The 18,383-nt window shown below is 41.5% G+C and overlaps 1 protein-coding gene across 2 annotated transcripts; it reads left to right on the forward strand.

The window, feature by feature from the left end:
- Positions 1-13: 13 nt before the first annotated feature.
- On the forward strand, positions 14-8,261 carry lim2.2 (lens intrinsic membrane protein 2.2). 2 transcript variants are annotated; one of them, XM_048182117.1, is made up of 5 exons: positions 14-278; positions 4,529-4,687; positions 5,512-5,649; positions 5,802-5,936; positions 8,113-8,261. In XM_048182117.1, the coding sequence occupies exons 2-5, from the start codon at positions 4,597-4,599 to the stop codon at positions 8,181-8,183; spliced, it is 435 nt and encodes a 144-aa protein (XP_048038074.1). In that variant the 5' UTR covers positions 14-278; positions 4,529-4,596; the 3' UTR covers positions 8,184-8,261. The 2 variants fall into 2 exon arrangements, with proteins under 2 accessions (XP_048038074.1, XP_048038073.1); XM_048182116.1 differs by having other exon boundaries at positions 20-278; positions 4,497-4,687.
- Positions 8,262-18,383: the final 10,122 nt, after the last annotated feature.

Below are 18,383 nucleotides of genomic sequence, written 5' to 3' on the forward strand. Positions count from 1 at the left end.
GAGGGAGGCCGGAGCGTCGACGCGCGTCATGAAACGTCCCACGCCGCTGAACACGGTGACGCAGAAGACTGGCGAGATTGTGAGGAGAGGGAGAATGAGTAAACAAGAGGACGAGATGCAGTGAAAGATGCGGATTACCTCACATCTCACATGTCTGACTGGATGATTCGCTCTATTGTGGCGGGAACAATAACGGCCGCGCGTGGAGGGTTTAAAAACCCTAGAGGCGCGCGGACGGAGCGCAATCTTCGCGGGAGACAGTACTAACCGTCAGAGAGGTACATGAAGCTAGATTTTATGTTATTATCTGATTTGAAACTTACTTTTTGTCTACTTTATTAGATGTTTTATACATGCAAACGACAATCCGTGACTTTTTGTGGAAATATGAATGTGTTTGATCGTCTTGAAATGATTTGACCGTCTTTAAATCGTTGTATTGGTCAAAACAAAAGCCTGGTTTGTTCTCCGTGTCCATTTGTAATGCATTTTATGGCATATTTAGTCATGAATAGCTCTGTTATTTGTCCTGTGAATGAGTAATTTGTGTGTTGGCAGTGTCCAGGCTCGAGTTTGAAATGTGCTGATCTGATCCAGTTTGTGCTGCGCAAACGATTCGCATTTAAAACGCTCGTATGCATATTATTATAAACAGATGAAGCTTGATTGATCGGCTCGATTCGAGCCAAATGCTGATGCCACAGAACTGCTTTTGTTCACTGACGGGATGATGCTGGACTCACATCAACTATGCACAAGTGTTTCTTTAGAAAAAAAGTTTATGGCACTTATAAAAAGTACCATCATGTTGGAATATAATGATAAAAGTAAAATAGTTGTTAACATAGTATTATATTTTAAATTATTCAAATATATCATAAATTAAAAAATCTTATACATATTTTATTCTATACCAAGCTTTGGTTTCATGCATGTTGTGCATTTATTTTAAAATTGCTTGTATGATTGATAGATGATGATGATGAATGTTGTTGAAATTATGTATATTTATTATAAAATTATAATTTCATCCAAAAATGTATTATTAATAATAATTAACCTTTTTATTTGTATTATATACTAATTTACATTTATTTATTATTATTATTATTATTGTGTATCTATTATAAAAATATAAATTGAATTTGTCCTATTGTATTATTACTATTTACATTTTGTTTTATTAATATATTAACATTTTTATTTGTATATTTTATTATTGTTTATACTGTATATTATTAAAATTATAAATGTAATTTTCTTATTATTTATTTATTATTAGGGGCCAAGCACCAAAGGTGCGTAGGCATCTATTGTATCTGTTGGCGTTCTTATTTTTATTGTTATTACTCCGTTTCTTCTTCCACTCTGGAAGTCTGTGGCTTCCCATAGAACCGCTTGCGGGAAAGTTATGAAATTTGGCACACAGATAGAGGACAGTCCCAACATTAACCTTACCGATTTGGAGTCTCTAACTCATTCCCTCTAGTAGTGTTGACAGAAAGTACCGATTGCGATACCAAGTCGGTACTAAAATTTAAAAAATGTTACGGGCGCTGTTGGGCGGATTCGTAAACACCTCTGATTGGCCTTTGTGTTCGCGCGTTCATCACCAGATATGTCTGTGATTGGCTACAGTGATCAACGCACAGGACCGTTTGAATTTGAAAGTGGGAGCATTTGAAAGCAGTAGCCAATCACAGATATTTCTGATGAGCGTGTGAACACAATTGCCAATTAGAGATATTTACGAATCAGCTCAAAGCGTCACATTTTTAAAATGTCAGTACCAACTTGGTATCGCAGGTCGGTACTTTTGACAACACTACCCTCTAGCGCCACCAACTGTCCAAACTTTCACTCATGTTCATGCTAACTTTAGCATAAACCTTTAGGGTTAGAAACAAGGGCTAGGTATCATTTTCTGTCATTAAAATTTTCCACGGCATTTTGAATTTTCCAAAAAACATACGTTTTCGAACTCCTCCTTTACAAAAATTAAACCAGATCATCTTCAGATCATGCAGACAAAAAGTTGTGGAATTCAAGTTGATTTGTCAAACCATTTTCGAAAAACATGAACAAATTTTATGTAGGCCTTGCGAAAATAGACATAAGGCTCTATCTCCTCAACACTTCATCGTATTCAGACCCAACTTGGTCCATGTCATCAGAAGCATGACCTGAGATTACATGCTGCGTTTCAGTGCAGCGTCACCTACTGGTCTGGAGATATGAAAAAGGGCTATTTTTGCTAATAACTTCTGAATTGTTTGTCCAAAAATCATATAAGTTGTCTTGTTAGATTCGCAGTGTCATGCCAAGTCGAATGATATCCAATCTTCCAATATCAGCCATTTTAAATTTTGTGATTTGTCAAATGAACGTATCATTATGAAACTTGGTATGGTTCATCAGCACGATGCCCTGATGGAGTCTGAGAAGTTTCAGACCAACGGCACCTAGTGGTGAAAAAAATATTTACATGCTTATGTTCTGATGTGGATTCCTTGGATTCCTGAATCCTTGCCGAGTCCAACAATACCAAACATGCTAGGTTTCGCCGTATGGTTAGTGTAACGTTGTGATTTAGCATTCAAACAACATTCACAAATATCTTCAAAACCATTAGTCTGACCGAGATGAAACCACCGTAAGTTTAGTATAAACCGTAAGGGTTAGAAACAAGGGCTAGGCATCATTTTCTGTCATGAAAATTTCCGTGCCATTTTGAAAATTTGGCGGTGCAGCATCACCTACTGGTCCTGAGGTACGAATGATACCTCATGAGTTGAATGATATCCAGTTTTCCCACATCAGCCATTTTGGGTGTCAGCCATTTTGAATTTTGTAGTAAAATGCTGTAATTTGCGAACACATGAATGTATCATTACGAAACTTTGTATGGTTCATCGAAGCCCTGAAGGAGTCTGAGAAGTGGCGCTGTTCAGAAAAAAATTATTTACATGCTTATAAAAAAAATTATTTACATGTTTATAACTTTTGATGTGGTTGACTAATTTTCATTCCTGAATCCTAGCCGAGTCCAATGATACAAAACATGCTAGTTTTCACCTTTATGGTTAGTGTAACAATGTGATTTAGTGTTTGAACAACATTCGCAAATATCTTCGAAACCATTAGTCTGATCGAGACGAAACCAGCGTAGGAAAATTAGAAACATAGGCCGTTGACTATATGCTTATGGCCAAATGTTAAAATTTGGATCATAAGTGGCAAAAAAAAAAAATGCAATCAAAGTCAGGTGTTGGTAATTTTTCATGTGTTCATACATATATATGTCTATAACTCCTAAATGAAACTAGATATTTTCACCCTTATGTATGGGGGCACTCTGAGGACACACACAAAAAAAAAGCGGTGGGACTGCGCCACTTGGTGGCACTATAATTGAACAAAACATGTAATTGGCTCCAAGTACAGTACTGTTTGTCATGCAGTGTCTTTGTCTCAGTTGCTAACATAGTCCATTATGACATTGTTGGTCTGCTGCTAGCTTCCTTGTCTGCTTCTGTTGGGATTGACCCCTTAATTGTTGCTTGCAGCTATATTTATTAGTATTAATGTTTTGTATATTTATTATAAAATGGTCATTTTATTTATCCAATAACTTATTATTATTATTATTAATAATAATTTTAATATTTACCATTTTTATTTGTATGATATACTCATTTACATTTTATTTGATATATTATTATGTTTTATATTTATTATAAAAATATAAATGTAACTTATCCTATAATTTATTATTAATACATTTTTGACTAATATATTCTTAACATTTTATTTTATATTTTATTAATGTTTATATTTTATATTTATTATTAAAACTATAAATGTAATTTTTCTATTTTTATTAGTATTTTTTATTAATAATTATATGAATTTACCTTTAATAATAATTTACATTCTTATTTGTATTTTGCATATTCATTTGCATTTTATTTTATATTATTATTTATATGTTGTATATTTATTATAAAAATATACTTTTGTTCATCTTATGTATTATTTTACATTTTTGTTTTGTATATTAATATATTAATTTATATTTTATATTATAGATTGTTGTATATTTATTACTCAAATTATAAATGTAATTTTTCCTATAATTTATTATTATTATTTATTTATTAAATTATATTCGTTTGCTTTTGTTTTTACAATTTTTATAGTAGCAGTGGTATTTTGCCTGCATCTTTATATAGTTTTTGTTTTAAAGTGTTTTTTAGAAGTAGAATGAAAAAGGTGAATGATATTTTTGAAGAAAGTAGAAAGAAAATGTGAGTGGTGTTTGCTATGTGTTTGTAAAGTGTTCTGATTGGCTCGTGATTTGAGGAATCAGTCATGTCAGTGTCTCGGTTTGATGAGGTCACTGTGAGCACTAGTACTGGAAGGGATCATGTAGTGAGTCACTGTTTTATCAGGGCAGTTTCTGGAAGGTTGACGCGTAACCGTGTGTGTTTGTGCAGGACGCTCTCATTGATGGTGTTCACTCTGCTAGGCGGGGCCTCACTGTGTGGTGTGGCGGCCCTCGTGCTCCTCATCATCTCCACATCAACAGACTATTGGATGCAGTATCGCTACTCAGGGAACGCAGCCAATCAGGGCCTCTGGAGGTTTTGCATCAATCGCAAGTGCCACGCCCACACGCTCTCAGTGGGTGAGGAGAGTCCACATTACATTTACACTCAGGACACAAAATTTAAAAAATTGAAATATATTATAATATTGAAACAGCAAAAGTGTTTTGCAATTCAACATGAACCCAATAAGAACATTGTACTTATTTTTTGATGTAAGTACATGGTAGTTAAGGCCACTTAATATAAAGTGGGACCCATATATTTTAATTTCAAAACATAATTTCATTTCTTGTTCAATGACAAATAAAAAACATAATATGTAAATATAATATTTAATATGTATATTCATCTTTGAAGTAGGTCAATATTGGAAGAATACTTTATTATTTTTATTTAATTCTTTAATTATTAAAAAGATAAAACAATTTCATGTTCTATGAAAGCATAACAATTTTTTATTTAAATTATTTGTATTTTTGATCAAAACATAATTTGATTTCAAATTCTGTGATATATATAGAAAATATTTTATATAGTCTGTTTGTCAATATTGGAAGAATTTGTTTTTATTATTTTTTTATTTCAAAACATACTTTCATATGTTCTTTGACAGTATAAAAATATATAGTTTTTGGTAATCTTTATCCAACTGGTTAGGTCTATATTGGTAGAATATGTTAAGTATTTAATTTTTGTTTTATAATTTTCGAATTATTATTATTTTCTTTAAAAACAAAAAAACAATTCATTTCTATGACGGCTCTCAAAACTATTAAATAAATTTCCATCAACATTAATTCAATATCAGTTCAGCAGTTTACAGAGATCTGAAGGAGCGCATCGGACCTCGAGTATCCCAGAATGCTCTGAATCTGTTCATAAAGAGTGTGTTTTCCCACAGCATTCTGGGATGCCACGCGTGCCTTCATGCTGCTGTCGGTGCTGGGCTGTTTCGCTGGAGTAGTTTTGGGCATCAGTGCAACCAAACGAGTCCAGAGCAGACGAGTGCGGACCGGAGGAATCGCTCTGCTTCTGTCTGGTGAGGATTCGGATTACAACATACATTCATTACAAAGAACTCATGGAAAATCATTTAAACTTGGTATTTACCAGAGTTTCAGACACTGATTTGATGGTTCGGATCATTGTGTTGTTTGGTTGGCAGTGATGATGTCATTGTGTTTTCCGCAGGATTTCTTGCGCTCTTGGCTCTGGCGATCTACACCGGGATGACCGTCAACTTCTTCGGCAAGCGCTACATCGACTGGAGGTTCTCGTGGTCCTATATTCTGGGATGGATCGGCATCATTCTGGCTCTGGCAGCAGGTAAATGTCAATATTTTGCAAAAACAAAGTGCATTTTAGACTTAGACTTCCTTTTGTTGATCCCAGAGGGGAAAATCTCATTTCAAGAACTGATTTTTAAAATATTCAAATAAAATAATACAATTCTGTTTTTTTTTTCTTTTTCTGCAAAATAAATGAATAAAAAAAAAAAAAAAAATATATATATATATATATATATATATATATATATATATATATATATATAGCAAAGTCTGGAGACTGAGGGTTTTTACACGAAAGTGATGTACTAAAAACAAAAAAGTTTCTCTTTTGCATTTTTCATGTCCAAAAGTACGCTGTATTCTGGTGCCAGCCCAGTAGATGGCGATCCAAAACACTACGTTTTTGTAGTTTACACAGAGACAATAACAATGTTTTTAAAAACTTGCACTTTGAGACACGTTTTCAAAAGTTTGCGTTTTTAGGCCCCAAAACGCTGTTGTCGTAAATGAATGTGATGATGCAAACTATACATTGAGTCAGTTATGAATCAGTGAATAGACTAATTTGATTCACTGAATCGAATTAGCGAGTCGATTTTATTGATTCAGTGAATCAAATGAGTTTTTATTAAAAATCTGTGAATCAAATTAATCGAATCACTGAGCAGAATTCATTAAACATCTATTTGAATCCTTCAGGAATCGATTCACTGAAGCAGAGTCAGTTAAATTAATCGAGCTTTTTAACTTAAATGCAATTTGCAATAAAATTGAATAAAACATCTCATATTTGTGATCTGAATGGCCAAAATGCATTAAAAAAAAACATTTTTAGTTGAAAACGTTGTTGTGTAAATGCCCTCAGAGTGCAAACAAATAATTGAATCAGAGTTATGAATCAGTGAATAGACTCTTTTGACTCACTGAATCGGTTCGTTTGAATCAATGAACCTATTCAATTTATTCAGTGAGTCGATTCTGTTAATCGAATCTGTGAATCAAACAAATCGATTCACTGAATCAAATTTATAAAACAACTATTTGAGTCCTTTAGGAATCAATTCACTGAATCAGTGTTAGTTGAATAAATTGAACTGATCAACTCCCAACACCATTTTCCTACTTAAGTTTGAATTTTTAATGCAGTTTGTAATAAAATTGAAGCATCTCATATTTGTGAATTGAATGATCAGGATGCATAAAGAAAAAACCTTAGTAAGTTGAAAACTGTCATGTGAACGGTGCCTTGTGGTGCCATTCATTTTCACAGACCTTTATCTTAACTGCTCCATTCTGGTGGAAAGAGCTGCCTAACTCACCCCGAGCAGTTGAGACTTTAGCCATTTCAAAAAAAAAAAAAAAAAATCTGAAAACACATTTTTTTTTTTTGTCAACAATCAGTCCATTTATACTAATACTTACTGTTCTGTATATCTATTTTGTTAGATTAACTGGGACTAGTCGCAGCACTTGCATATTATTGCACTATTGTTGGTTTGGTTGTTTCTATTGTTCTCCTCATTTGTAAGTCGCTTTGGATAAAAGCGTCAGCTAAATGATTAAATGTGAACGTAACGACCCCTTAGAGTGAAAATGTAAAGGAATCATTAAAAAAAAAGTTATGAATCAGTGAATTGGTTTGTTTGAATCAATGATTCGATTGATTCAGTGAATCAAATTAATCAAGTCTGTGAATCAAATTAGTCTGTTCTGCGAATCAAACGAGCCTATTCACTTAGTCAAATTTATTTGAATCCTTCAGGAATCAATTCACTGAATCAGGAACCTGAAACCTTTAGGAATCAATGAATGAATTGAACTGACCAACTCAAACACCATTTTTGCTTAAGTTTGATTTGAATGACCAAAATGCATAAGTTTTCAATTTTTAGTTGAGAACTGTGTAAACACCCCTCTCAGAGTGATGATGCAAACTAATCATTTAATAAGCATTTTGAATCTGTGAATAGACTCGTTTGATTCACTGAATCGGTTAGTTTGAATCAACGAATCGATTCGTTTGATTCATTGCCAACTACTGGCCTGGCAGCATAATGCAGCGTTTTTAGTCATTTTCGCAGATCCATGTCAACTGGGATCATTTTGACAACATTGTCGTCTACATGAAAAAAAAAAAGAGGAAAAACTTCTCCATTTTTAGAGCATGGTTGTTGTGTAAACATCCCCTGAATCCCCTCTTCTCTGTATTCCAGGCGTCGTGCAGCTCTATGCTTATCAGAGAGGTGCCTGTGAAGCTGCGCCTGCGAGTGTCTCTGACAGCTGAACCGTCTCAGCATGATCTGATCATCACAAAACACTGAGCGCTTCAATCCTGAATGAAATAAACTGCTTTTGGACTCTTTCTTGGTGGATGTTTTATTCTTCCAACAAAACTGATGGTGCAACATTTAGTCATTCACAGGTTAAAAACAGAGGTTTGTCTGTCCAACAGATGGCGCACAGACATAACTTTAAAAAGTGCACACAAAAACACCCTTTATTACAGTATAAGTTTGTCTTTTTGATGAGGTTTATTTGTAAAAAAGATATACAGTGGGGATATACAGTGTTTACACTAAATAATCCTTTTTTACTTAATATTTAAATGATAAATATTGAATATATTGAAATATATTGAAAATAAATATTTAATATTGAAAATATTAAGGGAACTTATTTATTTTTCATTGGCTCAAGTTATAAAATATAGATGTGAACCATGGCATATAGCCCATTTGCATATTCATAGATCTGCATATACTAAATTAAGCAAGGGTGTAGAATTTAATTCAAACTATGTTAAGGCATGAAAAAAAAAATTCACAGGAAAAAAATGTTTAAATATGTCAAAGATGAGTTTTAAGGGATAAAATTATTGACCACAGGGGGACTTTAACAATATGTAGATGTGCTGGTGAATAGTTTCTTCACCATTCAAACCCAAATCCACGAGTTCTGGATCGCTTTTGACCTCTGAGGGAGACCGGAGGTCACGTGATTGTCGATGCGCGTCATAAAACGTCCCACGCCGCTGGACAAGATGATGCAGAAGAGATTATGGGGAGAGTGACTGCGGTTATGCCCACTGAGTGGTAAAAAGACTGAGTGGCAGCATTGGTTTTCAGTGTGAATGCTGCGAAAAACACATCTAAAACAGGAAAGAGTCTTGCGATTTACTGTACAGATAGATTTGACAAAAAACACATCTAAAACAGGAATAACCCACGTCGAAATTTTTTTAGCCCAGCTTTGGTTCACACAGCCCCTTTTCCCACGGCCCACATGTCGCAAAGAATGACGGCCCTGCAGTGGCACAGATCTAGATTAAAGACAAGGCTGACCCCAAAACTGAGCCACACCCGGGGTCTCATTTATAAAACTTTCTGTAGATTTCATCCTAAAAGCGTACATATGCACAAAAGCTAGTTTTTTGCGTAAGCACAAAAATTTTCAGATTTATAAAATCATTCGTACACCAGAACCCGTGCAAAATTCCCTTTATAAATCCCAGTCAGTGGAAGGTTGTGCGTACGTGCATCTCCACCCTGTGTCCTCCCTGAAATCACCATATATGGACCTTATATATGGAGCTCAGATGGGCTTGAAGATCCCCACGGCGGAGCAGACGACCACCACAGCAGCTTAGACGGGCTTGAAGACCCCCACGGCGGAGCAGACGACCACCACAGCAGCTTAGATGGGCTTGAAGATCCCCACGGCGGAGCAGACGACCCCCACGGCGGAGCAGACGACCACCACAGCAGCTCAGACGGACTTGAAGATCCCCACGGCGGAGCAGACGACCACCACAGCAGCTCAGATGGGCTTGAAGATCCCCACGGCGAAGCAGACGACCACCACAGCAGCTCAGACGGACTTGAAGATCCCCACGGCGGAGCAGACGACCACCACAGCAGCTCAGACGGACTTGAAGATCCCCACGGGGGAGCAGACGACCACCACAGCAGCTCAGACGGGCTTGAAGATCCCCACGGCGAAGCAGACGACCACCACAGCAGCTCAGACGGACTTGAAGATCCCCACGGGGGAGCAGACGACCACCACGGCAGCTCAGACGGACTTGAAGACCCCCAAGGCGGAGCAGACGACCGCCACATTTATAAAACTTTCTGTAGATTTCATCCTAAAAGTGTACTTATGCACAAAAGCTAGATTTTGCATAAGCACAAACGTTTTCAGATTTATGAAACCATTCGTACACCAGAACCTGTGCAAAAATTCCCTTTATAAATCCCAGTCACTGGAAGATTGTGCGTACGTGCATCTCCACCCTGTCTCCTCCCTGAAATCACCGTATATGGAGCTTACGACACCTAGTTGTACTATGCATAACCTCATCTGCATATCATTTCCATGCATATTCCCATCCACGTGACACCATGGTTAACGCAGCCAAGGGTAAGACCTTAGGGAAATATTAGATATGGACTATAAATGCTATTTGTGCCATACACATTACATTGCTAAAAATCATCCAATATCCTGATGTTTTAGAATAAATATATATAAAAATTATATAAAATACTTCTCAATTTTTAGAATAGAGTTCATCTCGTTCTTTTCCACGGGCCAAATAGTATTTTAATAGTTTTAAACAATTCAAATAAAATTAAATTTATGCAGTTTTGTAGATAAGATGAACATAGGATGTTGCTATTTTTAGTGGAAACAGATAGGCCTACTTATTTATTGGGATATTTATTGGGACCTATTCAAACCGGACAACGGACTGGTCGACCTGTTCGAACACTGAATCCAGCATTGTCTGCCATAACATCAGTGTGCATCACTGATCATTGTTCTTGCCAAAAATATTTTCTCATAACATGAGATCTGCAGTTTAGTTTAAAGAGGAATTATGTGTGCCTAGCACACCTCACTGTTATTAAAACAGTGTGTCACAGGAAAAGTGATCAAAAGTAGCACATCCACTACAAATTTGTCTATGATCTAAATTAATATCTTTTTTTTAACATTTCAATGCTTATTGCCATTAATGAGAGTGTCATATTTAATCTAAATGTGTATATCAGATGTAAAACAGAGTTTAAATCATTCTGTATTTATGATTAGGACTCATTTTTAAGATTTATGAATTTGAATTGCATATAAATTTTCCATCCATTTGGAATACACAGATCTTGAGAGATTTATTGTCTTTTATATTCAGTTGATTTCATCTAAGACTGTGGCTGAAGTCAGTTGTGGTTGAGTTTCTCTTTTCTTCAGTGATTCTGCTTGTTAACAGCAGGCGTTCATCATTAATGCTCAGTCATCACTTAATTATCTCATTAATTTCAACAGTGCTTCAATAGTGCTTTAACTCTGTAGTGTGCGCACACATGAACACTAGGCAGTGTTTATTTAACATGGGCATTTTGCTGTGTACAATTACATCTTACATCTTACAAGTTACATTTATGTATGACTGACAAATATGAATCACATTCAGTTTATTCATTTATGTCAAAACTATGTAATCCAAATGGATGGAAAATTTATATGCAATTCAAATACATAAATCTCACTAGTTTACATATAAATTTTTTTTATGAGAGCATATTAAAAATAAAATTATCCGCCATGATAAACAAAATCAATGAGATATTGCATGATTATGGTTAAATGATCACAGACATTTTAACCAATTCTATATTTTAAACTGTAGTATTGTTTAAAATTAATCTTTGAAATGCCAAGTCATAACAGATGAAATGTTATCATTTCAAATGAAGTAAATAGTAAATCAGTCAAGTCAACTGCATTGAAGTGCACTTAACTGGCACAAGGTCACAATCCTGATTTGGACCAGAGGATCACTAGATTGATCTGAGCCACACTCCTCCCACCAACAATCAGCCCTCGTGTTGTTTGCCTTGATCTATGCTGTGCCATCATTGCCACACATGGCCCAGCTCTGGATGACAGGGTACATGCCATTACCGACAGTACCAGCTTGAGGACACATTCGGGCCAAGTTTGTTTGCTATGTGGGGAAATGTGCAATTTACTGTACAGATAGATTTGACACAAAACATCTAAAACAAGAAAGCTGTAAGATTGACTGTACAGATAGATTTGACACAAAACATCTAAAACAAGAAAGAGCTGTGAGATTGACTGTACAGATAGATTTGACACAAAAAAAATCTAAAACGAGAAAGAGCTGTGAGATTGACTGTACAGATAGCACTAATTCTTGAGACATGGGACAAAACATGTCCAGCAATTATAACTGCTATTAGGTTTAAAAAGGAAAATATTTTCAATTGTAAATTTTATGGAGGATTAATGATAGAATGTATTTAACACAATTACAATTACTTTTATTTGATTTTATCATTATTATATTAAATCTATGACTAATTTCATAATTTCTGTTTATCCAATTTGTTAATTGATATTTGGAGGAACTTAAACCCTGTAGCGATTTTCAGGGGAACAAGAAAGCAGCCAGAGAAGAGGATCCACATGCAGTATATAATTTATTCCAGTATTCCATAAAATGTACAAACACAAGGGAAACACCAGGAGAACAGGAACAGATTCAACAAGTGACAAACACAAGTGAGACACAAGCACTTCTTATACACAGGAACTAACAAGCTGAACGAGGTAACAAGGGGGCTTGATCCAGTAAATGTCCATGGTAACAAACAAGGGAACAACAGCAGGGAAACAAGAGGTGAACACAACAATGAAGACAGGGGACACAGGCAGGGATCATGACATAGCCCCCCCTCCCTCAAAGGAGCGGCTTCCAGACGCTCCCAACAGCACGTCCTGATATTGCTGAGTTAAATGCGTTCCTGGGTCAACATATTTTGTTGATCCTGGAACAACATTCTAGTCTGAAAATTTAGTCTTAACCCTATTCCTACCCCTAAACCTGACCCTACCCATAAGTTATCCCAAAAATCAGAGGGAAATGGTAGATGAATAACACTGACGTAGAAGCACCAATTCATGATTTTAAGCCTAAACTTGACATGATCTGTAAACTTGTCCCTCAAATCTGATTGGTTGATTTGAATGTTGTTCCAGGATCAACGAAAATGTTGACCCAGGAACATGTTGAACTCAGCAAAATTAGGTTATGCCTCCCAACAGTCATAAAACTCCAGGAGGGAGGCGGATCAGGGGGCGGGATGGAGGTTCAGGTCCATGGGGAGGAAGATGACCTGGAGACTGAGGTAGGACAGATGGCCAGAGTGGGGCAGACTGGACAGTGGGCCAGGGTGAAGCAGTTTGGACAGGTGGCCAGGGTGGAGACGGCTGGACAGACGGCCAGGTAGACAGGCTTGACGACCCCCACGGCGGAGCAGACGACCACCACAGCAGCTCAGACGGGCTTGATGACCCCCACCGCGGAGCAGACGACCACCACAGCAGCTCAGACGAGCTTGATGACCCCCACGGCGGAGCAGACGACCACCAGAGCAGCTCAGAAGGGTTTGAAGACCCCCACAGCGGAGCAGACGACCACCACAGCAGCTCAGACGGGCTTGATGACCCCCACCACGGAGCAGACGACCACCACAGCAGCTCAGACGAGCTTGATGACCCCCACGGCGGAGCAGACGACCACCAGAGCAGCTCAGAAGGGTTTGAAGACCCCCACGGCGGAGCAGACGACCACCAGAGCAGCTCAGAAGGGTTTGAAGACCCCCACGGCGGAGCAGACGACCACCAGAGCAGCTCAGAAGGGTTTGATGACCCCCACGGCAGAGCAGACGACCACCAGAGCAGCTCAGAAGGGTTTGAAGACCCCCACCACGGAGCAGACGACCACCAGAGCAGCTCAGAAGGGTTTGAAGACCCCCACCACGGAGCAGACGACCACCACAGCAGCTCAGACGAGCTTGATGACCCCCACGGCGGAGCAGACGACCACCAGAGCAGCTCAGAAGGGTTTGAAGACCCCCACGGCAGAGCAGACGACCACCACAGCAGCTCAGATGGGCTTGATGACCCCCACGGCGGAGCAGACGACCACCACAGCAGCTCAGAAGGGTTTGAAGACCCCCACGGCGGAGCAGACGACCACCACAGCAGCTCAGATGGGCTTGATGACCCCCACGGCGGAGCAGACGACCACCACAGCAGCTCAGACGGGCTTGATGACCCCCGTGGCGGAGCAGACGACCACCACAGCAGCTCAGAAGGGTTTGAAGACCCCCACGGCGGAGCAGACGACCACCAGAGCAGCTCAGAAGGGTTTGATGACCCCCACCATGGAGCAGACGACCACCACAGCAGCTCAGAAGGGTTTGATGACCCCCACCACTGAGCAGACGACCACCACAGCAGCTCAGACGGGCTTGATGACCCCCACCGCGGAGCAGACGACCACCACAGCAGCTCAGACGAGCTTGATGACCCCCACGGCGGAGCAGACGACCACCAGAGCAGCTCAGAAGGGTTTGAAGACCCCACAGCGGAGCAGACGACCACCACAGCAGCTCAGAAGGGTTTGATGACCCCCACCACTGAGCAGACGACCACCACAGCAGCTCAGACGGGCTTGATGACCCCCACCGCGGAGCAGACGACCACCACAGCAGCTCAGACGAGCTTGATGACCCCCACGGCGGAGCAGACGACCACCACAGCAGCTCAGATGGGCTTGATGACCCCCACGGCGGAGCAGACGACCACCACAGCAGCTCAGAAGGGTTTGAAGACCCCCACGGCGGAGCAGACGACCACCACAGCAGCTCAGATGGGCTTGATGACCCCCACGGCGGAGCAGACGACCACCACAGCAGCTCAGACGGGCTTGATGACCCCCGTGGCGGAGCAGACGACCACCACAGCAGCTCAGAAGGGTTTGAAGACCCCCACGGCGGAGCAGACGACCACCAGAGCAGCTCAGAAGGGTTTGATGACCCCCACCATGGAGCAGACGACCACCACAGCAGCTCAGAAGGGTTTGATGACCCCCACCACTGAGCAGACGACCACCACAGCAGCTCAGACGGGCTTGATGACCCCCACCGCGGAGCAGACGACCACCACAGCAGCTCAGACGAGCTTGATGACCCCCACGGCGGAGCAGACGACCACCAGAGCAGCTCAGAAGGGTTTGAAGACCCCCACAGCGGAGCAGACGACCACCACAGCAGCTCAGAAGGGTTTGATGACCCCCACCACTGAGCAGACGACCACCACAGCAGCTCAGACGGGCTTGATGACCCCCACCGCGGAGCAGACGACCACCACAGCAGCTCAGACGAGCTTGATGACCCCCACGGCGGAGCAGACGACCACCAGAGCAGCTCAGAAGGGTTTGATGACCCCCACCACGGAGCAGACGACCACCACAGCAGCTCAGACGAGCTTGATGACCCCCACGGCGGAGCAGACGACCACCAGAGCAGCTCAGAAGGGTTTGATGACCCCCACGGCGGAGCAGACGACCACCAGAGCAGCTCAGAAGGGTTTGAAGACCCCCACGGCGGAGCAGACGACCACCAGAGCGGCTCAGAAGGGTTTGAAGACCCCCACGGCGGAGCAGACGACCACCAGAGCAGCTCAGAAGGGATTGATGACCCCCACGGCGGAGCAGACGACCACCAGAGCAGCTCAGAAGGGTTTGAAGACCCCCACCACGGAGCAGACGACCACCACAGCAGCTCAGATGAGCTTGATGACCCCCACGGCGGAGCAGACGACCACCAGAGCAGCTCAGAAGGGTTTGATGACCCCACCACGGAGCAGACGACCACCACAGCAGCTCAGACGAGCTTGATGACCCCCACGGCGGAGCAGACGACCACCAGAGCAGCTCAGAAGGGTTTGAAGACCCCCACGGCAGAGCAGACGACCACCACAGCAGCTCAGATGGGCTTGATGACCCCCACGGCGGAGCAGACGACCACCACAGCAGCTCAGAAGGGTTTGAAGACCCCCACGGCGGAGCAGAAGACCACCACAGCAGCTCAGATGGGCTTGATGACCCCCACGGCGGAGCAGACGACCACCACAGCAGCTCAGACGGGCTTGATGACCCCCGCGGCGGAGCAGACGACCACCAGAGCAGCTCAGAAGGGTTTGAAGACCCCCACGGCGGAGCAGACGACCACCACAGCAGCTCAGACGAGCTTGATGACCCCCACGGCGGAGCAGACGACCACCAGAGCAGCTCAGAAGGGTTTGATGACCCCCACCACGGAGCAGACGACCACCACAGCAGCTCAGACGAGCTTGATGACCCCCACGGCGGAGCAGACGACCACCAGAGCAGCTCAGAAGGGTTTGAAGACCCCCACGGCGGAGCAGACGACCACCACAGCAGCTCAGATGGGCTTGATGACCCCCACGGCGGAGCAGACGACCACCACAGCAGCTCAGAAGGGTTTGAAGACCCCCACGGCGGAGCAGAAGACCACCACAGCAGCTCAGATGGGCTTGATGACCCCCACGGCGGAGCAGACGACCACCACAGCAGCTCAGACGGGCTTGATGACCCCCGCGGCGGAGCAGACGACCATCAGAGCAGCTCAGAAGGGTTTGAAGACCCCCACGGCGGAGCAGACGACCACCACAGCAGCTCAGACGGGCTTGATGACCCCCACGGCGGAGCAGACGACCACCACAGCAGCTCAGACGAGCTTGATGACCCCCACGACGGAGCAGACGACCACCACAGCAGCTCAGAAGGGTTTGATGACCCCCACGGCGGAGCAGACGACCACCAGAGCAGCTCAGAAGGGTTTGAAGACCCCCACGGCGAAGCAGACGACCACCAGAGCAGCTCAGAAGGGTTTGAAGACCCCCACGGCGGAGCAGACGACCACCAGAGCAGCTCAGAAGGGTTTGAAGACCCCCACGGCGGAGCAGACGACCACCAGAGCAGCTCAGAAGGGATTGATGACCCCAACGGCGGAGCAGACGACCACCAGAGCAGCTCAGAAGGGTTTGAAGACCCCCACCACGGAGCAGACGACCACCACAGCAGCTCAGACGAGCTTGATGACCCCCACGGCGGAGCAGACGACCAGCACAGCAGCTCAGACGAGCTTGATGACCCCCACGGCGGAGCAGACGACCACCAGAGCAGCTCAGAATGGTTTGATGACCCCCACCACGGAGCAGACGACCACCACAGCAGCTCAGACGGGCTTGATGACCCCCGCGGCGGAGCAGACGACCACCAGAGCAGCTCAGAAGGGTTTGAAGACCCCCGCGGCGGAGCAGACGACCACCACCACAGCAGCTCAGACGGGCTTGATGACCCCCGCGGCGGAGCAGACGACCACCACAGCAGCTCAGACGGGCTTGATGACCCCCACCGCGGAGCAGACGACCACCACAGCCAGTGGCGCAAAAATGGAGTATGCAGTACATGCAGTGCATAGGGGTGCCGCAATGGAGGGGGCGCCATTGTGCCAAAACTTTTTTTGAAAATCTTTTTGAATAAAACTAAAAAAATAATAATTTTAAAATATTGTTTGTTTAGCATTTGAAATTAGTAAAAAATATATATATATTATTATATCAAGTGATATCAACTGAGCTGTTGCTCTGTTACGCACAGTCACGTGTCCAAAATGGACAGAGGAGGGAAGCGGTACTCGTATGATAAATATGAGCCAAAAACTCAATAAGGGGCATTTTTGTTCCAATATCTTGAGTTTTATGGACATTCTGCATTCTGTAATCTCTATGGCATAGTGAGTTGTTGCCCTGTATTATATTCCTCCTCATCAGATGACCTACATAGGTTTGGGGCAGGTCAAGTGCATTAATATATATATATATATATATATATATATATATATATATATATTTTTTTTTTTTTTTTTTTATCGTAATTAATTAATCTAATTAACGTGTTAAATCGACAGTAAAACAACCACAACACTAAAAAAACATATGTTGGTTATCCTGGTAAAATAATAATAATAATAATAATATCACAAGTTCTGTTCAATAAAGGCATGAATGAAAATTATTGTTTGTGTTGTTGTGTGTCACATTGTGTTTCGTCTATACGTGTGACTTTGATGAAGATCAGATGACAATTTTATGACAAATTAATGCAAATTAATATGTATTCTTGCCATTCTTTTCGTTTTTTTTTTTTTTTTGAATTAGAACCAATTTTCTTTCATTTCCTGTTAACTCTAAATGTAAAGAGGTGGACTTCAAAATTTTGAATCATATATACCCTGCAAAAGAATTTTTAAGAATAAGATTTAATGTAGGAGACTTATGCCAAATATGCAAGTTAGAAACAGAAAGGTCGAACACTTGTTTTTTTCTGTGTAATTTGGTAAAAACATTCTGGAAGGATGCATTCAGCGAAGAATACCTGCAAGATTAACAATGTCATGGGAAACTGTTAAATGTGGTTTGTTAGTTAAGGATAAAAAGATATCTTATGTAATAATATGTTGCTTGTGTTGAAATTTTACATACACAAATGTACATTTTTCAAAACTCCCCCATGATTATTGGT

The sequence above is a fragment of the Megalobrama amblycephala genome, linkage group LG2 (assembly GCF_018812025.1).
Source record: "Megalobrama amblycephala isolate DHTTF-2021 linkage group LG2, ASM1881202v1, whole genome shotgun sequence".
Taxonomy (NCBI): domain Eukaryota; kingdom Metazoa; phylum Chordata; class Actinopteri; order Cypriniformes; family Xenocyprididae; genus Megalobrama; species Megalobrama amblycephala.

Excerpts from the sequence above, each read along its gene's own strand:
- lim2.2 (XM_048182116.1), top strand. The coding sequence starts at position 4,510 with ATGGTGTTCACTCTGCTAGGCGGGGCCTCACTGTGTGGTGTGGCGGCC. Across the intron at positions 4,688-5,511 it reads CGCCCACACGCTCTCAGTGG|CATTCTGGGATGCCACGCGT; the intron begins GTGAGGAGAGTC and ends GTTTTCCCACAG. Across the intron at positions 5,937-8,112 it reads CATTCTGGCTCTGGCAGCAG|GCGTCGTGCAGCTCTATGCT; the intron begins GTAAATGTCAAT and ends TCTGTATTCCAG.